The 25,365-nt window shown below is 41.4% G+C and overlaps 1 protein-coding gene across 5 annotated transcripts in view; it reads left to right on the top strand.

Annotated features, from left to right (window-relative positions):
* The window catches only part of slc25a26 (solute carrier family 25 member 26), a 212,392-nt gene that overhangs the window by 53,832 nt on the left and 133,195 nt on the right, over nt 1-25,365 (top strand). For 4 of the 5 annotated variants that reach the window (XM_048547940.2, XM_048547937.2, XM_048547941.2 and 1 more), the window contains exon 5: nt 5,530-5,577. The exons of the other annotated variant lie outside the window; for it this stretch is intronic. In XM_048547940.2, coding sequence (XP_048403897.1) covers nt 5,530-5,577 — 48 coding nt within the window. The remainder of the gene's footprint in view (nt 1-5,529; nt 5,578-25,365) is intronic. 5 annotated transcript variants of the gene reach the window in all.

The raw sequence follows: 25,365 nt of genomic DNA, 5'->3' as shown, positions 1-25,365 counted from the left end.
ATATGAAAAATGAAGAACAATCATAGAGAGACAAAAAATGGTATTATTTTGGGAAAGGAACAAGTGGAGTCTTTTGTGTTGGGAGAATTGTTTGCCATTTCTGTGGGGATTAAGGATCATCTTTTGTTGCAAAATGCTTAAGCAAACATCATAGATTTCTAAATGTAACCTAGTTAGTAAATCCAGGTATACCTTCTGAATTATCTGTGCAAGCTGTTGCTCTTTTGCTTCAGTTAACTTGCATAAAGCAAATATCAAGCATTGTGCTGTACAAGCCACTTAATGTGGCAAGTAGTGCATTTATTTAATCCATGCATGTGTCAGAGTCTTCAAATTTGTTCCAGTGCAATCAAATGATTATAATTAAAACTGAAGGAGTGAGCCTTCCTTTTTTTGGCATTTGCTTTGATCTGTATCCATGTGAGTCTTTTGCCTCATAGATCATATTGACAAATTTGCTAATTAGATTGAAGTTTGTGCACAGATGACTTCAATTATCAGATAGACTTGACATGATGATTATTATTGTCTGTACAGCATAGCACCATCTGGATGTGTAAATGAAGATTGGAGTCTAGACAGAATTGTATCTTAGATGTTGAATTTTGCAGCGCTGGATGTTGTCTGAGAGCATGTCAAATGGTATTACGCTTTCACCCAATGAATTTGATTTTGAAAGTCCAGTTTGCAGTAAATCCAGATAGATGGTCGTGTTTGGTTTGTTTAATCAACCTGAGTACAATTTGACAGGTCAAATGTTATAAACAATGTATCTCTAATGGGAATGCTCATTCTTAAGCCACTGGAAAGACATGGAAAATTTAATTATCATATTTAAGGATTGACATTTATTCTGAGAATAACACTCAGGTATATTATTGGGATCATTTTTGAGAGTCTCAAATGCTAAAGGGACATAATTAAAAATATGCAAAAGAAAAATATTGAGGGTGCTGGAAACATGAAACACAAATTGAAAGTACTGGAATTACGCATCAGGCCTGGTGGCAGCTGTGAAGAGAGAAGCCGATGGAACATTTAAGATCAGTGACCATTCAATATTGTTGTTAATAGCTCTCTTTTTCTTGCTGCACAAATGCTGAGAATTTTCAGCATTTTTTGTTTTTATTTTGGAATTTTTTTTTCTGTACCTTTGTGTCAGTTCCCACCTGAAAACTGAACCTTCTCCAGTTTTGAGCAAGGTTTGAATGACATCTGGTTGGCTGGAAACAGTGAGAATATTGTGATCAGAGATAATGGGAACTGCAGATGCTGGAGAACCCTTTTCTGATGAAGGGTCTAGGCCCGAAACGTCAGCTGTTGTGCTCCTAAGATGCTGCTTGACCTGCTGTGTTCATCCAGCTCCACACTTTGTTATCACAGTTGGAATATTGGTGTTACAACACTTCTCTTGAATGGACACATCCTCTCCTGAGGATTGTGCTTTCGTGTTGCAGATTGATCACTTCAGTGAATGAAATAGAGCATCTCTGTTGACCATTTCTTAAATTTATCAGATGATAGAATCAACTCAACCATCATCAAACTTCTCAGATCCTGTCTCTCCAATTCATAAATTTTTTTTATACAGAAGAGGTAAGACTGTGGTCCATTTTGTAGCCAAGAAATGTGAATACAACTAGCACAAACTACCAAACTGTCTTCCAAGGTAACACACTGTAGAGCTGGATGAACACAGCAGGTCCAGCAGCATCAGAGGAGCAAGAAAGCTGATGTTTTGGTTTGAGACCCTTCTTCAGAAGGGGATTCTGAAATAAATAGGGAGAGAGGGGGAGGCGATAGAAGTTGGATAAAGGAGAAGATAGGTGGAGAGGAGACAGACAAGTCAAATAGGTGGGGTTGGAGCCAGTAAAGGTGAATGTAGGTGGGAAGCTAGGGAGGCGATAGGTCGGTCCAGGGAGGACAGGCAGGATGAGGTTAGTGGGTAGGAGATAGGTGTGGGTCTTGAGGTCGGAGGAATGGTTAGGGAGGCGGGGACAGGCTGGTTTAGGGATGTGGTCGGGGGAAGGAAATTTTGAAACTTATGAAGCCCACTTTGATACCCTTGGGCTGCAGGGTTCCCAAGCAAAATATGAGATGCTGTTCCTGCAGCTTTCGGGTGGCATCATTGTGGCAATGCAGGAGGCCCAGGATGGATATGTTGACTAAGGACTAGGAGAGGGAGTTGAAATGGTTCGCTACATGGAGGTGTAGTTGTTTGTTGCGAACTGAGCATCGGTGTTCTGCAAATCAGTGCCCAAGCCTCCGCTCGGTTTCCCCCAATGTAGAGGAGGCCACAACGAGAACAGTGGATACAGTATACCACATTAGCAGATGTGCAGGTGAACATCTGTTTGATGTGGAAGTTCTTCTTAGGGCCTGGGATGGGGGTGAGGGGGAGGTGTAGGGGCAGGTGTAGCTCTTCTGCAGTTGCTGGGAAAAGTGCCGGGGGTGATGGGCCTGGTGGGGAGTGTGGAGTGGACAAGGGAGTCATGGAGAGAGTGGTCCCTCTGGAAATTAGTTAAGGGTGGACAGGGGGAAAAATGTCTTTGGTGGGGTCAGATTGCAGATGGCAGATTTGTCGGAGGACGACGCGTTAGATTCGGAGGTTGGTGCGGTGGTACGTGAGGACGAGGGGGCTTCTGTTTTGGTTGTTATTGTGGGGAGTGGGTGTGAGGGATGAGTTGCGGGAAATGAGAGACACAGTCGAGGGCATTTTTGACCACTGTGGAGGGGAAGTTGCGGTCCTTGAGAAGCAAGTACATCTGAGATGTCCGGGAATGGAATGCCTCATTTTGAGACCAAATGTGGTGGAGGCGGAGGAATTGGGAATAGGAGATGGCCTTTTTGCAGGACATTGAGTGAGAGGAGGTGTATTCTCGGTAGCTGTGGGAGTTGGTAGACTTGAAATTGATAATGGTTTCCAGGTCGATTCCAGAGATGGAGACCGAGAGGTCCAGGAAGGAGAGAGAGGTATCAGAGATGGTCCAAGTGAACTTAAAGTTGGGGTGGAAGGTGTTAATGAAGTGGATGAACTGTTTGAGCTCCTCAAGGGAGCACGAGGTGGTGCTGAAAAGTCATCGATATAACAGAGGAAGAGGTAGGGTTTAGGGCCAGTGTAGCTACGGAAGAGGGATTGTTCGACAAAACCTACAAAGTGGCAGACATAGCTTGGGTGCATGCAGGTACCCATGGCCACTCCCTCTGTCTGTAGGAAGTGGGAGAAATTGAAAGATTTGTTGAGGGTGAGGACAAGTTCAGCTAAGTGGATAAGGGTGTCGGTGGAGGGGGACTGGTCAGGCCTGTGGGACAGGAAGAAGCGGAGGGCCTTTAGGCCATCTGCTTGGGGAATTGTGGTGTACAGGGACTGGACGTCCATGGTAAAGATGCGGTGTTGGGCACCAGGGAATAGGAAGTTTTGGAGGAGGTGGAGGGCGTGGGTGGTGTCACGGACCTAGGTAGGGAGTTCCTGGATCCGGGGGAGAAGTTGGTGTTGAGGTAAGTGGAGATAATGTTTGTGGGGCAGGAGCAGGCAGAGACAATGGGTCGACCAGGGCAGATGGGTTTGTGGATTTAGGGAAGCAGATAGAAGCGGGCGGTGCGGGGTTGGGGAACGATGAGGTTGGAGGCTGTGGGTGGGAGGCCATCTGAAGTGATGAGGTTGTGGATAGTTTGGGAGATGATGGTTTGGTGGTCGGGTTTGGGATCATGATCAAGGGGGCGGCTGGAGGTGGTGTCAGAGCTGGCGTCTGGCCTCGGTGATGTAGAGGTCAGTGCACCATACGGCAACTGTGCCTCCCTTGTCCGTGGGTTTTATGGTGATGTTGGGATTGGAGCAGAGGGCTGCACATTCGAAGGTGTCTTCCAAGGTCCTTGTTTTTATGAGAACAATCGATCAATTTTCTAGATTGATAGACTACATGAGATTTTTTTTCATCTGAATTCATTTCTTAACATGTAAAACACATCTACTGTCTTCTGCTGTTATCTTTCTCCTGCATGACTGGATAACATTTGCCACCCAAGCAACATATTAATGTGATCAAACACAGCTGTTTTTGGAGATTAACTTTTCCCATTAACGTTCCACAATACCATCCATACAATTGAGGTCTTGGTCTTCATTGAATTAATTTTTGAAAAACTTTGGAAATCCTTGCTCTGCTTTTGTCTTTTAGCGTTTTGTCCTCCAACTGTATTTCAGGAAGTGGGCTAATTTGTGTGTCTCTGATCTTGCTGGTTTAGTTAATGAACAATAATTACATAATAAATACATTTTACCATGTTATGTTTTCTAATCACTAATATAAACCAAAATGCCACTTTCCTCTGCAATTTTCTCCCTTCTTCCCTGGATTTTTGTAATTTGCGCTGCAGTGCATGGCATCCTGGCCTTCATAACTAGTCCAGACAGCATGTGTCCAAAAAAGAACACTTAAATCTGACTCAACATCATGACTAAATTGAATCCAACCTTACCTGATGCCCACGTTTATTGCCAAGTTACTTTTGCTTTATGTTTGCTTTAAGCCAATACTGTTACTGAGCATTGAGATACTGGCCTGGATCATCTTGGCCTGTGGGTGTCCACTCATATGCTGCCATTAACACTGCTTGCTCCTTATTGCTAAGCAAGGTTCTTCTACTCTTCATACATTGCAGCACTTCTTTAGTTACTGCTGTCTGTAGCGGATGATCTAATTTAGCTCTCTAGGCCAGTGTTTTCGTTCTTGCTGATGGACAGTCAGAAATATTTCATCATTAGGGCTGCACAGTGGCTCAGTAGTTAGCACTGCTGCCTCAGAGCACCAGGAACCTGAGTTCACCCTCTGGCGACTGTCTGTGTGGTGTTTGCACGTTCTCCCCGCGTCTGCTTGGGTTTTCTCCGGGTCCTCCGGTTTCCTCCCGCAGCCCAAAGATGTGAAGGCTAAGTGGATTGGCCATGCTAAATTGCCCGTAGTGTTCAGGGATGTGTAGATGAGGTGGGTATAGCAGGAATGGGTCTGGGTGAGATGCGTTGAGGGTCAGTGTGGACTTGTTGGCCTGAAGGGCCTGTTTCCAAGCTGTAGAGATTCTGTTCTATTATTTGCAGAAATTATATGATATTACAACTGGAGGTGGAAATTATTTGTTATTTTATTTCTTTCCTTCCTGAAGATTTGAAGCAAATTGTCACACTTGTACTCCATGTCGTTCATTCAGTATGGGAATTAAGCTTGAGGTCTCTGATCTTTAAGGATCAAAAAGATTTTCTGAAGAAGGGTCCAGGCCCAAAACGTCAATCTTCCTGCTCCTGTAATGCTGCTTGGCCTGCTGTGTTCATCCAGCTCTACACCTTGTTATCTCGTAATCCTGTAAAGTTCCCTTGTACAAGAAAAATGTTGCCAGTCCCTAATTCTGTAGTCTCTTTCGAAATCTTACTCACAATTTCCATTACTGTTCATAATATATAATACAGTTTATTGAACTAAATCTTTTGAAGTATTGACTAATTTTATCTCATTATTTTGTCTTCTCTCATGTCCCCAGGGTATTCTAGGATTCTACAGGGGCTACGGAAGTACAGTAAAACGTGAGGTCAGAAATACCATATCTTTTCTTGAGTTTATAGATTTTGTTTTGAAGTCAATCAACTGATTTGTGCCACTTAAATGTCCATGGAGTGATTGTAGGTGATAAATTCACCATTTTCAACCTTTAACTGTAAAATCTCATGACTTATTCTTGCCTCTTTTTCCCCTCATCATCACAACTTGTAGCTTCAAATTGGATAAACATATCCTTTCAGCCTGTGTGTGACTTTACAATGATAAAAATTAGCCCAGTATTCTCTCTCTCTATGCAGTCTGTGTTGATGGATTGTGCTTGCATTTTCAAGGTGGCCCAAGGCTGTTAGTTATAAAAATTAGCAGCACTGGCTGAGTGAATCAGGTCAATAAGGATTGTATTTTCTGGCTTGGTAGAATTTGAAAGATAGTTATCCACAAGCTGCTAGAAGCTAAATATATAAAAGGGTTGTGGGGAGAGAGTGTCAGCTGGGATAGAGGATCAGCCATGATGATATTAAATGATGGAGTGGATTTGATGGGCTGAAGGCCAACTCCTGCTTTTTTTTTAAAATGGTCTCTATGTTTATGTTTGCTATTTGATAAAATAATTAATGTTTCTCTCCAAAATCGCTGACAGTCTTGTTGAGTATTTCCAGAGCTTTATTTTTTATTCCTGAGCTGGACAATCACCAAGTAAAATGAAAAAAGAAAGACTGGCTACTTCAAAACTCCCCAATCTGAAAAATGATGATTCTTTGTTTATCTTGGAAAACCCAGCTGCATTGATAGAAATTCTTCATTCCTAACGCACTCTAAAGGGATCTACTGCGGCTAATATCATGAGACAGCAATCAGTTCAATCACTGGCAAAGCAAATCGTGGAATCATTTGAAATCCAGTTGGATATTTAATTTGTACAGAATTGTTTTATTGCTGACTTTAAGGAAAAAGGACCACAAAGGAATAAATTGATAACATTTGGAATCTTTACAAGTCGTGTTTTTGAAAACAATTCCACAAAATAAGCCAGATATAATGTCGAAGATAAGATTTGCTTTGCCAGTGATTGAACTGATTGCTGTCTCATGATATTAGCCGCAGTGGATCCCTTTAGAGTGCATTAGAAATGAAGAATTTCTATCAATGCAGTTGGGTTTTCCAAGATAAACAGAGAATCATCATTTTTCAGATTGGGGAGTTTTGAAGTAGCCGGTCTTTCTTTTTTCATTTTACTCAGTGATTGCCCAGCTCAGGAATAAAAAATAAAGCTCCAGAAATACTCAACAAGACTGTCAGCGATTTTGGAGAGAAACATTAATTATTTTATCAAATAGCAAACATAAACATCGAGGACATTTTAAAACAAAAAGCAGGAGTTGGCCTTCAGCCCATCAAATCCACTCCATCATTTAATAGCATCATGGCTGATCCTCTATCCCAACTGACACTCTCTCCCCACAACCCTTTTATATATTTAGCTTCTAGCAGCTTGTGGATAACTACCTGTTTATTTCTTAAACATGTTCAGGGCCTCTACCTGTGCAGTCTTTTGTGGGGGCAAATTCCACAGGATCACCTCCCCTCAGTCCGAAATGACCTACTGCATGTCCTGGGACTATGACCTGTTGTTCCCCACCTGGGCCACGGGGAAATGACATCTCTGCACCCAGTCTGCCCACCCTTGTCAGAGCGTGATACTTAGTGAGATCCCCTCTCATTGTTCTAAACTCCAGTGAACACAGGCCTGGTTGATCCAATCTCTGCTGATGAGACAAATGTGATAGGATTGAGAAACAATGCCTTGTGGTTCCTTTTGGTCGATAACCAGTGTGTGGTACTTTGGTTTCTTGTCCTTGTGTAAATGTTCTTACATTATATATTTTATAAAATGGCATTCACAAATTTGGGTCACAGCTATTGAAATACTGTTGAATCTTTATAATGTAGTCAACCATGGCATCCCACTTGCACATTGTGGGATCCCTTAAGTTCAGCAAGGCTAATGGCCCTAAAAGCTCCAGTGCAAAATGGCAACCACAAGAATTTGGAACATGTGAAGGAGCAAGTATTTTACATTCCATTCACCCATCTCGAGGATTACATTCCTGTTCAATTGTAATAGCTCTTCAGAAGAAGTGCCACGGTTGTGGCTAAATTTGATATCGGAGTAATTTGTAGTTGGTAGTCCATGATTTGGTTTGTGAATGTGGGATCCTACGCTGCTCTTAGAATATCCTAACTTTAAAACAAAATCTGTTGAGTTAGGTTTTAAATGAGACAGTTTATCTTTCTAATGCATGTTTCAACATCTACTTACCTTCACTTCTATTCACTCCAGGAGCATCATTAATTGACCATATAAAGTTTGTGGAAAAGTGTGTAAGCAAGTAACATGTGGCTGGTAATCACTATCTGGGGCCTCTATTGGTCCTTTGAGTAAAAGGAAATAACATTCATTCTGGCTTCGAAGTCAACACTAATAAGATGCAAGTAATTTGCATAAAGTTTCAGATGTGAGATTTGTTCATGAGAATTTAAGGCAGTACAATTACTCATGCCTTTTGTACTCTGTTTACTTAATTTTAAAGTAGATTGAAATACTTTAAGCATTTCTGAAGTTAATTATAGACAGGTGTTTTGTGGTTAAGAAAGTTGTTGACAGTGATAAATGGTTTAGTAGTCACTATACTTGACATGGCTAGTACGAGAGAGTTAACAAGGTATTTTCCACATTTTCTCTAAAGGAATATAACTTCACTTGTGTACTAACTGATAGTCAGTCCCAACAATAGTTCTGTTCCATTGGTTCATTCATATTTATGTTTTATCTAGTGCCAAGGATTCATGTGAAATGTATTCTTTGTGTGCCTAAGTTAAAGATTGCCAAAGCACAGTTTTGCGTATAACATTCAAGAAAGGTTGTATCGGTGATAATGGGAACTGCAGATGCTGTAGAATCCAAGATAACAAAGTGTGGAGCTGGATGAACACAGCAGGCCAAGCAGCATCTCAGGAGCACAAAAGCTGACGTTTCGGGCCTAGACCCTTCATCAGAGATGGGGATGGGGAGAGGGAACTGGAATAAATAGGGAGAGAGGGGGAGGCGGACCAAAGATGGAGAGAAAAGAGGATAGGTAGAGAGGAGAGTATAGGTGAGGAGGTAGGGAGGGGATAGGTCAGTCCAGGGAAGATGGACAGGTCAAGGAGGTGGGATGAGGTGGTAGGTAGGAAATGGAGGTGCGGCTTGAGGTGGGAGGAAGGGATAAGTGAGAGGAAGAACAGGTTAGGGAGGCGGAGACAGGCTGGGCTGGTTTTGGGATGTATTCGGGGGAGGGGTCGAGCTGGGCTGGTTTTGTGATGCAGTCGGGGGAGGGGAAGAACTGGGCTGATTTTGGATTGCAGTGGGGGGAGGGGAGATTTTGAAGCTTGTGAAGTCCACATTGATACCATTGGGCTGCAGGGTTCCCAAGCGGAATATGAGTTACTGTTCTTGCAACCTTCGGGTGGCATCATTGTGGCACTGCAGGAGGCCCGTGATGGACATGTCATCTAAGGAATGGGAGGGGGAGTTAAAATGGTTCACAACTGGGAGGTGCAGTTGTTTGTTGCGAACCGAGCAGAGGTGTTCTGCAAAGCAGTCCCCAAGCCTCCACTTGGTTTCCCCAATGTAGAGGAAGCCACGCCGGGTACAATGGATGTAATATACCACATTGGCAGATGTGCAGGTGAACATCTGCTTGATATGGAAGGTCATCTTGGGGCCTGGGATAGGGGTGAGGGAGGTGGTGTGAGGGCAAGTGTAGCACTTCCTGCGGTTGCAGGGGAAGGTGCCGGGTGTGGTGGGGTTGGAGGGGTGTGTGGAGCGGACAAGGGAGTAACGGAGAAAGTGGTCTCTCCGGAAGGCAGACAAGGATGGGGTTGGAAAAATGGCTTGGATGGTGGGGTCGGATTGTAGATGGCGGAAGTGTTGGAGGATGATGCGTTGTATCCAGAGGTTGGTGGGGTGGTATGTAAGAACGAGGGGGATCCTCTGGGGGCAGGGTGTGAGGGACGTGTTGCGGGAAATGCGGGAGACGCGGCCAAGGGCATTTTCGACCACTACGGGGGGAAAGCTGCGGTCCTGGAAGAACGTGGACATCTGGGATGTGCGGGAGTAGAATGCCTCATCCTGGGAGCAGATGCTGCAGAGGTGGAGGAATTGGGAATAGAGGATGGAATTTATGCAGGACGGTGGGTGGGAGGAGGTGTATTCTGGGTAACTGTGGGAGTCAGTGAGCTTGAAATGGACGTCGGTTTCTCCCACAGTGGTCGAGAATGCCCTTGACAGCGTCTCCCACATTTCCCACAACACACAGTTCACACCCCGCCCCCGCCACAACCGCCCCCAGAGGATCCCCCTCGTTCTCTCATACCACCCCACCAACCTCCGGATACAACGCATCATCCTCCAACACTTCCGCCATCTACAATCTGACCCCACCACCCAAGCCATTTTTCCAACCCCATCCTTGTCTGCCTTCCGGAGAGACCACTTTCTCCGTTACTCCCTTGTCCGCACCACACTCCCCTCCAACCCCACCACACCCGGCACCTTCCCCTGCAACCGCAGGAAGTGCTACACTTGCGCCCACACCTCCTCCCTCACCCCTATCCCAGGCCCCAAGATGATTTTCCATATCATTATATATTTTCACCTGCACATCTGCCAATGTGGTATATTGTATCCATTATACCCGGTGTGGCTTCCTCTACATTGGGGAAACCAAGCGGAGGCTTGGGGACCGCTTTGCAGAACACCTCCGCTCGGTTTGCAATAAACAACTGCACCTCCCAGTCGTGAACCACTTCCACTCCCCCTCCCATTCCTCAGATGACATGTCCATCATGGGCCTCTTGCAGTGCCACAATGATGCCACCCAAAGGTTGCAAGAGCAGCAACTCATATTCCGCTTGGGAACCCTGCAGCCCAATGGTATCAATGTGGACTTCACCAGCTTCAAAATCTTCCCTTCCCCCACCGCATCCCAAAACCAGCCCAGTTCGTCCCCTCCCCCCACTGCATTTCAAAACCAGTCCAACCTGTCTCCGCCTCCCTAACCTGTTCTTCCTCTCACCCATCCCTTCCTCCCACCTCAAGCTGCACCTCCATTTCCTATCTACCACCTCATCCTGCCTCCTTGACCTGTCAGTCTTCCCTGGACTGACCTATCCCCTCCCTACCTCCTCACCTATACTCTCCTCTCCACCTATCATCTTTTCTCTCCATCTTCGGTCCGCCTCCCCCTCTCTCCCTATTTATTCCAGTTCCCTCTCCCCATCCCCCTCTCTGATGAGGGGTCTAGGCCCGAATCGTCAACTTTTGTGCTCCTGAGATGCTGCTTGGCCTGCTGTATTCATCCAGCTCCACACTTTGTTATCTCTTATTCAAGAAAGGTTGCCTGAATGCTTTTGCATGTGTCACAGGATTTCTGTAAGCACAGTATGGAGTTTAGGTGTTAAGGTACAGAACTGCATTTGAAAGCGCAGCAAATGAAGCAATGTGCAGCCTCGAACATTATAAAGCAATATAGTGAGAAATTAAAGCAATGGAAGACTGATGTGATCCACGGACAAATCAATACCTTCATCATCTGAGGTCATAGAAAAATCTTCAACCATCTGACTTTATCTGATATAGAATCAATGAAAGATGGCTGTGCCCTGCAAGTAAAAATGTTATGGTGTGATAGCTTTCCCTGCTCCTTTCATTTTAAAATTACCTTACTACATTATCTTGTTCTGTAAATGAAATGCAGATGCTCAAATTAAGACAAGCCTTTATATATAAAATATATGCATGTACATGTGTACGTAGGGTGCAGTGGCATTGCAGAAAGACTTGTTTTACCTTTGTGGGTTCTGTGCATCTGTTTAGTTAATACTAGCAAGTAAGAATCTTGTCTAGAGGGCTTCTTGAGCTTCTTATTCCTCTTCAAATTGGTTATCACCTGGTGGCACAGTTGCAGAATACCCCCTATTGAAGCAAAGTTAAAACCCTTGTCAAAGCCCTTTAAGATTCATGCTGGGAATAAAAACAAGAATTGCTAGAAAAGCTCAGCAGGTCTGGCAGCCTCTGGACAGAAATCACAGTTAACATTTCGGGTCCAGTGACCCTTCAGTTCGGAGAACTCAGTTCCAGCTTCACAGGGTTTTTCCAACAGTCTCGGTTTTTGTTTCTGATTTCCAGCATCTGTAGTTCTTTTGGTTTTTTATTTAAGGTTGATACTAGCCTGGATTTGACAGTGAACTGGGGTTAACCACCTGTCCATAAGTATGTATTTAAATCAGAGATGGTAGAATACAGTGGCTCTCTGGCAGATAAGAAACCCAGACCATTTTAACTATACACCTGCACTGGTTCTGTTGGGAAGATCAGGTTTAACTTTTCCTCCTATCACAGTGGCATTCACAACAGAGAACTTTCGTACTTTGTTTGCATTTCTTCAGAATTGGGGCATTGGCGTTTGTCACCTGTTGTGGAGAGAGATACCATACCATGAATAGAAGTACTCAATTCTGAAACAGTGGGAACTGCAGATGCTGGAGAATCTGAGATAACAAGGTGTACAGCTGGATGAGCACAGCCGGCCTCGCAGCATCAGAGGAGCAGGAAAGCTGATGTTTCGGGTCTCGGCTCTTCAGGGAAAAAAACAAGAACCTTTTTTTTCTGAGTAAGGGTCTAGACCGCCTTCAAATCCTCCTTCACCTTCCAAAGTCTCAACTCGTCACATCTCCTGTGAATTGCAAATCCCTTTTTCACCATAATTGGTGGCTGTGCCTTCAGATGCCAGACTCGAATGATCTGGACATTCTAACCAAAGCCCCTGTTGCCTTTCCATACTTCCTCCTCCCTTTTTGCATTCTGCTTTAAACCAACATCCCAATACTTTCTCTGTTTCATGTATTACAGTTATACAAAGCACTTTGGGATGTTCCTTTATAATTAAAGGCACTCTATAAATACAAGATATTTCTTGGCTGTTTTCTTCTTGAGGATTTTCCATTGCCCTTGGAAAATCTTGTGAATTTTTCATTGTCCTTGCAAAAGCTTGTGGAAAAATCCAGGTTCACCAATTGTAAAAATGTCTTTATGGTTATAGTAAGGTACTATATGATCTTGGAAGTCTTGGTGCTTTCTGGGAAGAAGTTGCTGACTTCCCTTTCTGCCTTGGCTGAGCTTGTTTGTTGGTTAATTGGCTGAACATAAGTGGTTGATTCAGAAGCACAGTTGATTTCACAACTTTTAAAAGTCTATGTTCTTTATTAGTAAGCAACATTGGCTAACAAAGGTTGGTTGCTCTGCTTTGCCTGAAACCAGTCAAATTTGAGCTTAGCCACAGATTTCGCTGTGCATTTACTTGGACGGGAAACTCATTAACCAGCAGTTTTAGTTGAGATTCAGCCTGAGATAATGTTTAATAAGAAACAACTTGAAGACAACTGCATCAAATGAACTCTACACTATCGTCGGGATTCTTCCTACCTCTAATAATAAATGAACAAATATTATGGTGACATTGCAAAATTAAAAGGTTTTTAAATCTGGTAGTGGTTATCTCTGGAGAAATGCAAAGTACAGTTTGTGAAATGTAACAGGCTGTTAGATCTCAATAGCATCTCATAGTATTACATGCAAAAACAATTACTGGGGGAAAATGGTGAGCTATGAAGAAAAATGCTCCTTGAATCTGGACTTGATCACGAAGAACAATTTTTTTGAGTTTTAAATTACCTGGTGATTGTCACTTTTATTTGTCACTCTTCGTGTAGTGGCATGTATACATTTAGCAAATTTCCTCTGATTCCTATAGTTTTAGGAATTATTTAGAAGACGTCTTGTGTTGTGACACAATTATTTTTAAGGTGGACATGAGTTTCATTTTTATTATCTAATATCTAGCAGAAGGTGATATCAGCTTTTTTTATTTTCCACAGCATTGAAAAAAGGTAAAATCCTATCAAGTACTAATTTTCTGCCTCACTAAAGTGTTATTTAGCCTCCCTCCATCTGGAAGTTGGAAAAGGGTAACAAGCTTTTTTTTTTGATTTCTCGAGGGGTTCTGAATAAATGAATAAATGTAAAACCTGGTGAATGCAAAGTTTGCATACTAACAATTAGATAAAAACGCACACCTACAAATAGATGCTATTCTCTTTAGAATTTGTTTTGACATGTGTCACGTAGATAATTAATTTTCAGTCTGCTGTCTTCGTGTGAGATATGACCCTGTCTAGATAATTTTGTTTACGGAAGATGGCAGAACTCCAATGGCAATTTAATTGGGGTCTTTTCCATCATGTATATTCATTAACCAACCTTCAAAATTGTTTCCTGAAGAAATATTGCTTTTGTGTATGTGCTTGCTGAATTGCGCAGTGGGACAAATTATTGACTAATGAAATGCTATTTCCTTTTAAAATTAAAGAAGCCACAAGTGACCTAGCATTTAGCAACAGGCTTGCAATGATTTTTAGTTTAGGAGTTATAAGTATGCTCTCCTCATCAGTGAAACTGAGCACTGAAAATTGAAAACTGTTTTTGATGTACTGTCCTCATCAGTATCTAAATGTTTGAGTAGTCCTAAGGACAGCTAGAAGATTTTTATGTCGCAAAATGGCGCAAGATTAATGATTGTATAATAAGGTAAAAATGCACAAAGCTGATGAGGCTAATATTGTGATAACAAGGTGTAGAGCTGGATGAACACAGCAGACCAAGCAGCATCAGAGGAGCAGCAAAGCTGACGTTTTGGGCCTAGACCCTCCTTCAGAATTTCAGAAGGAGGGTCTAGGCCCAAAACATCAGCTTTCCTGCTCCTCTGATGCTGCTGGGCCTACTGTATTCATCGAGCTCTACACCTTGTTATCTCAGGTTCTCCAGCATCTATAGTTCCTACTACCAAGCCAACTTGGCCAAATGTAATCTTGGACATTCCTGACTCCAAAATGAATGACATTTTAGAGGCTCCATTGAGAGCTTTGCTTTCGATCCTTCCATGTAATTCCACACAGAAAAGTCATAAGGTAGTACTTCATGCTCAAGAACACTCATTTCTCCGCACTAAACCTTGTGGAGCCTCTCTTCATTTAATTAATAGTCTGCCTTTTGGTTGTTCTGACTTAAGTGCATGACCTCACACTTTACCACATTAACATTGTACTCAGTGAGTAAGAAGCACAGTCATAAGGTGAGACATTTCTTTCATAAATTGTTTTCTTTTAAATAGAGGTTGAATTAATTGCACCATTCCTTCAGCAAATGAACAGAATGTTCGTGCATTGTCTATCAGGCAACTTTGGATTCCATATTGCTGAAAAATTTGAGCTTAGGATCCTTTGTTGTCAACAGCAGAGCTCCATGCTATTCTTCATGAGTGTCTGAATTAAACATTTCTGACTTTCATCAGACAGCCTTTGCTCATTTTGGTTGGACTGCATTGAGGCCTTAGAACACTTGCTCCTCTGAGGCTGTATCCGCACTGTAGCCCTGAATCAGACATGAATGATATGCCTTCATGTCGTATTTCTTGGAATATTGACCAAAAACAAGAAGAGAAGGCATTTGTCTGGTGAAGAGAAAACAGCTGACTGTGTACTGTCTCACAGTCTGAGGATATTGCACCAACATACAGCAAAGACAGCTTGAGAACAGAGAAAGCTGTTGCAAGGGAACAGTTGGAAGATTAAAATTGATCAAAGGCAGAGGGGTGAAATGGAGATCGTGGTTCACTCGAGCTTCTGAAAAGAAACAGGCAAGGCTTTAGAGTCCCACGATAGGCCTCCCTTAAAATTATAGGGAGAGGGAGATTTAATGGGAGGAAAAATAAGAAAAATTGTTTAAGTCTTAAAAGTGTCTTTCAAGGGAGTATTGTGCATGTTTTTGTGTGAATAGTTATTTTTCACTTTAAAGAAAAGGAAACGGTTTTGTTAATGAGCATTTTGACAATCGTTTACAATAAATAAGAGCAGGAGTGGGCCATTTGATCCCTCAAATCTGCTGTGCAGTTCATGGCTGATCTGATCTAGGCCTCACTTTCCTTTCATGCCAGCTCCTCGTAGCCCTCAACTCCCTGATATTTCAAAAACCTATCTACATCTTTAAATATTTTGAGTGATCTAGCCCCCATAACTCTCTTGGGTCGAGAATTCCACACATTCGCTACCCTCTGGGAGAAAAAAAATCCTTTGCATCTCAGTCCCTTTATTCTGTAACAATGTCCTGTGGCTTAAAATTCCTCCACAATTGGAAACATCATCTTAACATTTACCGTGTCAAGCCCTTTCAAGATACCAAATATTTTTTAAGATCACCGCTCATTCTTCTGCATACTAATGAATAAGAATCTAACCACTAGTCAGCCATTCTTGGCAAGTCAACCCCTTCGTTTCAGGAATCAGTCTAATAAATCTCTTTTGAACTGCTTCAATGCCAGTATATCCTTTTTAAGTATGGGGATCAAAACTCTATGCAGTACTTCAGGTGGGGCCTCACCAATACCCCATACATGCATAACAAGATTTACCTATTGTAAACTCAAACTCCCTAACCACAAAATTCAAAATTCAATTTATCATCTTAATTACTTGCTGCACTTGCATGCTAACCTTTGTTTCATGCTCAAGAACACTCATTTCTCCGCACTAAACCTTGTGGAGCCTCTCTTCATTTAATTAATAGTCTGCCTTTTGGTTATTCTGACTTAAGTGCATGACCTCACACTTTACCACATTAAACTTTATCTGTCAAGTTTTTTGCCCACTCACTTGAAGTATCTCTATCCCTTTACAGGTTCCTTATGTTACAGAAGCAAGCAATTAGCTTACTAGCATCCTTCCAATATGTCTGTACACAAGGTCACGAATTAATATGACATATTTTACAGTCATTACTTTATCTTTTCATTAAAGCCATTACTCTTCTGTGTGGAATTGCATGGAAGGATCGAAAACAAAGCTGTCAATGGAGCTTCTAAAATGTCATTCATTTTGGAGTCAGCAATGTCTAAGATTACATTTGGCTAAGTTGGCTTCAGTATACCATCAGATTAGAAGCAATTTGGATCAGCGGATGTGAGTTTATTGAGAACTACAATGCAAAATGGAAATTGTCTTTGGCAAGTAATTTATTCACTTCATAGATCGTTCCTTTTATCTGTTTTAACAACCGTCGCACTTAAATCAGTAAATCCTGACGCCTATAATATAAATGTTCCGTCTCATTCATATTTTTCAGCAGATAATTGTCATGGAAAATATGGAATAGAGTTTGTTCATGGAAATTACATTTTCTTTGTCAATTATTTGATTGTGATCTTGTCGATTAATTTTACAAGGATATTTTGATTTGATAATATCGGAAATTCTTAATTTTGAGCGTTTAATCTTCAAACCTCTAAGTTTATTATGCAGTTTTTGAGGAGAGAGAAACAGCTAACATTTTACGTCTATGACCTTTCAACAGCTGCGCGTGGTTGGCAGTTTGATGAAAGGTTAGTGACGTTTAATAAAACATTTTTCTCTTCACTGATGTTCCGCACCCCCCGCCCCAGCTGACTATTTCTGGTATTTTCTGTTTACATCTTACATTTGCTCTTCCTTAGCTGTAATTAGGTTCCAGCACAAAATACAAATCAGAAATAATACTTGCAAAGCATATTTTGGTCTCCAGCAGAGATATTCAAAAAAGACCATTTGTTGGCTCTTTCTAGTTAAGAGTTGTGCCTACGCCACTGTGCTGACCTAAATTTCAAGTGTCGTGAATATAAATGGCCACATTCCACTGTGCTGCACAGAGTCTGTTCCACTTTCCAGCTGTGTCAGGGTGTGGTCAACAGTGGCTTTTCCTTCCATCTCTACATTATTCCTTCTGGAATTGTCCCCTCCTCAACCTGCAGCTCTAGAAATGCAGTCATCCACAGAGAGATGAATTCTATCCCTGATGCTGCCTTAGCACTCTCAAATATCTTGTCTAAAATCCAATTATGAGTAAGCCACAGCCGCCTCCAGTTGGATAAACCCCAGGTTACAAACTCCCTACCATCAGCACCCATTCTGTCTCCCACATGAACCACAGATGATGTTTAGTACTGCAGCTCATTAGCAAAGAAAGTGATGTTAGTTTGTAGCAGTGTGTTGCTGTATTAATATTTCATCGCGTACTTCATGGCACAGGTTTGAGTTTTGTCCGTCAAATTGTTGAATGGAACAAAAAATAATTTTACTTTGTTGAAACAGTGATAATTGCAGAGCATATACCAGCTAATCAATTACATCATGAAGCACTAAAAGAAGTTTGCGTTTATTTTGTTATTTTTGGAAAAGATTGAATTCAAACAAGGAAGTTTTTATTTCCCTTCTGAAATTATAGATTCAAGAATCAGCTTTCAAAAGAGTTACTTTACAGCTGTTAGAACTGTGAAATAATTGACTTAAAAGTCAATTGTTCAACCAATAAGAGAATAGTAAATGCAGGCCTCTTGGTTTATGTTGAAAGAAGCAGGGTGATTTGCAGACAACTTCACAAATTCTTACGAACTCTGGTGCCTCTTAATTTGTATTTCGGTTTCGTCCATTTTTGTATTGTGTATATAATTTCCTTCATTGATTTCTTTAGTGTTTCTAGTTTTATGGGTGCACTCAATGATCCTGGGATCATGCTAAAGTAAAATAAATGCCAATATGCCACTACATGAATGCAGTTAAAAAAAAACTAGAACAGAAATGTTCAGAATTCTGTAAGTTTTTTTTTTGCATTACAAGGCCAGAGAAGAGCAAAAATAAAACTCAAGTTTTACTACATATAAAAACAAATGGCTGGCAAAACACAGCAAGTGAGGGAAAGATCTGTGGAGATAGCTAACTTTTTGAGCTGAATGTGGCTGTCTTCAGAACTGTGAGCGACTGCAGTGTCATATTTGAGCATTTGCAATGCTCTTTTATTTCACTTTTCTAGAATCTGCACTAGTTTGCTTTTATTTTGCAGTTTTATTGTTTTAGGTTGGCTATAATTCTTTGATTATATCTGTTTCTGTTACATTTAAATTGGCAGGTCTGTCAAGTGAGTATTTATTTACACTTAATCTAGAATTTGCTGTGATTCATTATTAACGTTATATCGATTCCTTGGTCCTTTGAATAAAACATTGGAATTTTATGACATCATTTCTTTTTTTTGTGTTTGTGTATGCTGAAAAATGTTACATTTTATCAACGCCACTCTCATGCCCGCTCGCCACCCCCCACCCCTTCACTCCACCACTCTTGCAATTGCTGTCCTCACTTGCCGTCTCACTCCTGTACTCACTCATGAATCCACTTCCTGCCCAGCCAATCCTCTCTTTCACCTCTTTGCCTGCTCCCCTGCCAGCAGCAAATGAAGCAGAGAACCAGCCTCTAGTTGGAACCTTAGTTACATTCCTGCCAATTGCTTAGCCACAACCATTTCTAACTGTGAGAATGTCATAGTAATTTGAATACTTTTTTTTCCCCAAATGCAGTGATGTTAGTTGAAAGATATGCCTATAAGTTATGTTCTTCATCAGTTTCTAGTGAAGGATTAATTTGAGTGATTTTGGAATAGTGAAAATGAGCAAGGAATTAATTGAATTGTCAAAAATAGTGAAGATTTTAGAGTGGAGGTTGATGAGGTGATGTGAATTCCAGATTCAGAGTACAGTTCCCCGATTGCTGTTGAGACCACTGCACTTTTTAGTTTTTGATTTGTGACCTGGATTCTTAAATTATTGGCATAGTGGCCACATGTATGCATGAGATACCAAACCAATTGGAGAAAGCGGCTCTTAGAATTACAAAGCCAGCTGAACAATTTATACAAATAAAAATAATACCTAGGTGAAATTTAAAGTTAAGAACTTGAAATATTGCACTTAGGAATTAAATGATATTGAAGCAGCTAAGGATAAAGTTTACAAATGCACAAATTTTATTGGATCTCACAGTCAACAGGTCACACCAGTGCAAAGCAGCAAAGTCCATGGAATAATTAAAAGTGAGTGGAACTCTGTAGATTGTGCCTAGTTCTAGTCAGTGGTGTACAAAGCAGACATTCAGGTATTAGACGCAGTGTACAGAACAGCAACAAAGCTGATCCCTCCTGATCACGGAAACTTAATTTGCATTCAGTATAACTTGTATTTAAAATCCTCTGATCTTTAAAGTTGATTTGGCTGAGTTCAGCAGATTGCTTTGATGAAACCTAGGCAGATTAGTGAAAACTCTAGGCAGAGCACAATAAAGTCAAATGCAGATCAGTGGATTTAATATAAAGCAGACTTTTGTTTATATTATTTCATTTCTTATGGACTTTGCTCGGTAAGTATATATCTGAGGGCGCGAGACAGCAGATAATATTGTTCTGTGCGAATGGAATTGGCATAATTTTCATATACAGCTGAAACATTTAGCCGTTTCATTAAGATAGTTGACAAGCTTCACAGTTATAGTCATAATTTAGGAACATCATGCAAGAGACACTCAATTTTCAAGGGATTTGTCTTATTGATTTGCAGATTGTCGGATTTATCTCAACACATTAATGCTATTGCCTCCTGATGAAACAATACCTCAATTTCAATCATCTGTTTTCAAGTGGCAGGGAAATTGTGTTTAAGAGCCATGAGATTATGCTGCAGCTCTATAAAACTCTGGTTAAACCACGCTTGGAATATTGTGTTCAGTTCTGGTCGCTTCATTATAAGAAAGATGTGGAAGAAAGGTGCAGAGGAGATTTACCAGGATGCTGTCTGGACTGGAGGGCTGGTTTTGTGAGGAAAGGTAAAGGGAGCCAGGGCTTTTTTCATTGGAGTGAACAAGGATGAGAGGTGACTTGAGAGAGGTGTACAAGATGATGAGGGTCATAGATAGAGTGTATAGTCAGAGACTTTTTCCCAGGGCGGAAATGACGACTATGAGGGGGCATAATTTTAAGGTGATTGGAGGAAGTTACAGGGGAGTTGTCAGAGGTAGGTTCTTTACACAGTGTGGTGGGCATGTGGAATGCAGTGGTTGCGGAGTCAGATACTTTAGAGACTTTTAAGCGACTCTTGGAAAGCCACATGGAGGATAGTAAAATGGAGGGTATGCAGGGTAGATTGATCTTAGTACGATAACAGGTCGGCACAATGTCGTGGGCCCAAGGGCCTGTACTGTCCTATGTTCTAAGTCCTTCTGTGAGATGACATGCGCTGTTTCTGTGCTGGCCTCCAAGCATCCAACCTTCCAACTTCTCTACCTCTTTACCCTCTTTATCCAAGCTTTTGATCATCAAAGTGCCTTGGAACATTTTATTCCAAAGATACAATATCAATCCAAGTTGTTGGGGCTCCTACACAATGTCTCCCCAGTGGTTGCATCACAGGTGATAGAAGGTTAACATCTGCTAATCGAGGAAACGTTGATGTTGTGACTTAGCAGCGGCCGTTAAGGCTGATTGTCAACAGCTGGGGTCCTGTTACAGTGACTGGATTCATCTCAAGAGAGAGCAGCTGTTTCACATTCTATAGAATTGTAGTTGTTCTTACAGAATGGTGTGTCAACTTTGGATGACAGGTTGCACAATTCACTGGAAATCTCTTGGAGCAATGGTCCTCAGTGCCACAGTAGTAGCAGTCTCAGCGTGTAAGGTGGCAGTTTAAACCTTTGATGGAAAGGTGAGGGTTGTCACTAGCCCTCCATTTACTGTATGCACAAGAGACTGCACATGAGGGATCTATTCTTTCCCCATATCCTGACTTCTGTGTGGTTGTGCCCAGTATGCACAGATCCATCTTTGAAGCTAACCTCAAAACAGTACAGAGCATCTGTATCCGAGCTAGTGCCTGAGAGCATTCGACTGAAAGACCGTCTGTTCTTACAATCTCACCCTTCTGATTGGAAAAGTTCCATTTTTTTGGTATCTGATAAAAAGAAAAAAAGCTAGTGTTAGGATGTAGTGTGAAAGTTGAGAAAGCAAGAATTGCATGCTTGCATCATTTCTTCTGTCAGAATTTGAAGTGTTTGGGATGACTGTGAAGTAGGAAGACAGGAGAAAGATTTGATGTGCAAATGCCCTCAATATTGATAGATACTGTGCTTGCACTGGCTGTGACCTCATGCCTCATCCGTAGAGATGTCTATGTAGACATTCCCATCAAGTTGCAGCTGCCACTTGTTGCTGTTTGCTTTCTTCTGGGATACTTCCCTGCTTTCAGAAGTGGCTTGCAATGGTCAGTTTAATATGCCTGTCATTGTTAAATAGCTGCCCATGTGTGAGCTTAGAGTTGGGGCTATGTGACTTGCTGTAGTGCAAAGTGAAAGAGAATTAGGCACAACTTACGAATTGAAAGGATGGCAGCAGGATGGCTTAGTGGTTAGCACTGCTGCCTCAAAGCTCCGGCGACCCAGATTCGATTCCACCCTTGTGCGACTGTCTGCGGAGTTTGCACATTCTGCCCATGTCTGCGTGGGTTTCCTCCTGGGTGCTCCAGTTTCCTCCCACAGCCCAAAGATCTGCAGGTTAGGTGGATTGACCATGCTAAATTGCCTGTTGTGTCCAGGAATGTGTAAGTTAGGTGGATTAACCATGGGAAATGCAGGGTTACAGGAAAAGGGCAGAGGAATGGATCTGGGTGGGATGCTCTTCAGAGAGGCAGTGTGGACTTGTTGGGCCGACTGGTCTGTTTACACATTGTAGGGATTCTATGATTCTGAATGAATGTTGATAGAGAATGTTGGTAGGAGTTTGACATGGACATAGTGAATTGAGCAGCAGATGATGCTAATGTTGCTGTAATGGGGACATGCAATTTGAAGATGAACTTGCTCATTTCAACTTGAATCAAGTCATTTCACTTTTATTCTTGCAGAGTGACTTTTCTGGCCTCGGCATTGACCTCATTTTGAGTGCTTCCACTACCTTGTGAGCACTTCCTGTACTATCTTACTTCAGATATCGGATATTTATTCTCTGCACACCTTCCATCAAGGTTTCTAGTGCACTATCAGCGCTTGGTGCACCATTTCGGGTGTTGAACCCTCCTGTCGCAACTTTAAAATTTGGTTCCTTACGTCAATTCTAGCAGCCACAATTGCATATCATAACAGGAGATGCAGCCACTTTCTCATTGGCATTAGCCATGCATGGTATTGTGTTCTGACTTGTCCATGTAGTCAAAGAAGAGTATTGGCAAAATAATCACAAGTCAACAGGGAAAATGAGCGAAGTATACTGAGTGCAATAAACAGTTTTCTGCACGGATCTTATCCAATTAAGTCCTACAGTGTACAGTACAGGAGGAGTCTATTACGCCCATTGTGTCATTTGAAAAATCAGATAGTTTATATGCTTCTCTGAATTTACCCCATATTCCTGCAAATGCTTCGTTTATATGTGCAAATTCAGTTCGCTTCTTGAAATTATCCTTTCAGGCAATGGCTTTTAGATTATTGTAACTTGAAGTCAAAAGAGTTTTCTTCATCTTTACACAGCTGGCTTTTTATTTTAAATCCATGAATTATGGTTGCTGACTCACCTGCCAGTGAAAACAGTACTTCGCCATCTTTATACCTGTTTTCAGCACTGTAGGAATAATATGGGCAACCAAAAAAAATTCTTTTATTTTTAACCTGCTGTCAGGTTTAAAATTTCACTTAACTTCATTGTTCTTCTTTGGATTTTAGTTTCCAACTTCTCGTCAGCAGTATTCCTCAGCAGAATGTTTCTGGTAACTCTGTCAAGTCTGACCCAGTGTCTAACACTACAGCAGTGTGGGTGACTTTGTGGCTTTAACTTGCGCCTATTTTCATTTTCTGCTTATAGACCAACCTCATTTACTGGGCTGAATTCAAGTCTGATGACTGAAAGTCATGTAATTGCCTTAAGTATCTTATGTAGGGTTTGGCTAGTGGACAAGTGGAAAGGAAGAGATCATTTAATTACATGAAATGACTCCCTGCCATATTAGCTGCTATCTGGAAAACAAATCTTATATTAGATCTTTTCCCCTAATTATTTGTTATCTATAAATCCTGATCAAGTGGCACAAAAATATTTCCAAAATATAACAAATGCTTCAATATATTTTCTTTTCTGTTTTCTGGTCAACTTTTGTTCCTCCATTCAAATATATAACTGGTTTTCAGTCTTGCAGAATTCATTATGATATCTCTCAAACTGTTCGCAGCTTTATCTTGCCAAAGGAGGCAGTTTTTAATTGTAGCACTGCATTTAATTCTTTTTACCTGACCTATCCAACTGCTCCAGTGAAAATTTCCTGCTACATAATTGTGATCGGTCTTGTTACAACAAAAAGGGACAATATAGAACGGCCAAGAAATTGTCTTGAATGGTGTCCATTCATTTGTTGTTGTCTGCAAATCTTCTCAATCAGAAATTGAACTTTAAAATTAGAAAGAAGCAACTTTCCAGTGATTAGCATTGGTGTAATGATGAGTGCTTTATCAATTGCTGAGCTGACTGAACTCTGTTGTGATAGTGTTGAGCCCAACTCTGTCCACAGTCCCTCTTTGATAGGGACAGATTAAGTCAGTGTTTCTAGTGCTATGATCCTGCAACCCCAGTTGAAAGTATTTATGCGAGGTTGAGTGAAGACTCAAAAAGAGTTTGCATTGACACCTCAGTGAATGAGTAGCCTTGCTGTAATTAATTATGACTGATTAAGCAACCATACACTGGTGAAAATCTGAAAAGTTAAGAGCAGAGGGGATAAATTGGGTAGGGTCAGACAAGCCTTTTTGCTTTGCTCATGTGATTGCTCCTTTTCCTGTTCACTCAAGCAATTCAGCCATTAAACTTGAATGAACATATTTCTGCCTGAAATTGTCAGGTTGACTTATAATCTTATTCCTGTTGTTTGATCAAACAAACCTTTATTAGAATTTTATATTGTACTCGTTCAAGATTACTGACAGGCCAGTAAGTGCGAGTTAACCCAAATCTCTAATCTTACCCAAACCCCTAGAGAGTTTTTTCCCACGAAATTTATTCGCAAGTGATGCACTGTTCAGTGTTGTCTCTTTATTTGACATTTTTTAGTTGGCATTTTCTGGGCTTAAATTCTGTTACTGACAACGAGAGAAATCATACAGCTGGTATTGCCATAGATCAGCAATGTCAGTTCAACAACCATAGAAACTTGCATTTATGTAATGCCTTCAATGTACGAGAAAATCCCAAGCCATTTTATGTTTAGACGTATGGTAAACCCAGACATTCTGAGTCTGGCATTCCAGAAGAAAGTTTGCCGTTCCCCTTGGGATGGGAAATGATTTAAACATTGTTGAACATTGGCTGTGCATTGTAACAGATGATGTGAATTTGGTATTGCAATAGGATGGCAGCACTACGTCCTAAGTTTGAGGCATTTCATCATTGACTAATACTCCTCTGCTCAAGTATCTCATTAAAATAGGAACTTTAGAAGTTTTGAAGCAGTTTGGATGAATGCCCATGGCAGCAAGGACTATAACTTGATATTTGATAATCCCCATGAAAGCACAGCTTCAAGCCAGTTCTAGTTATAAGCAATCCAAACAAGCTTCTTATCATCATATGATTGTAAGATTTAGGGTTAATGAGTCGCAGATTATCCACAACAGTCAGTCAGAAGGTAATGTGATTTTAAAACAGTTTGTCATCTTTGTTAAGAAGCAACAGTTTTAGAACATAGAACATTACAGCATAGTACGGGCCCTTCGGCCCTCGATGTTGTGCCGACCTGTCATACTGATCTCAAGCCCATCTAACCTATACTATTCCGTG

Source organism: Stegostoma tigrinum, chromosome 11 (assembly GCF_030684315.1).
Source record: "Stegostoma tigrinum isolate sSteTig4 chromosome 11, sSteTig4.hap1, whole genome shotgun sequence".
In the NCBI taxonomy this organism is placed as follows: domain Eukaryota; kingdom Metazoa; phylum Chordata; class Chondrichthyes; order Orectolobiformes; family Stegostomatidae; genus Stegostoma; species Stegostoma tigrinum.
The sequence above is the reverse complement of the archived record's forward strand: the minus strand, read 5'-3'. Positions and strand labels throughout refer to the sequence as shown.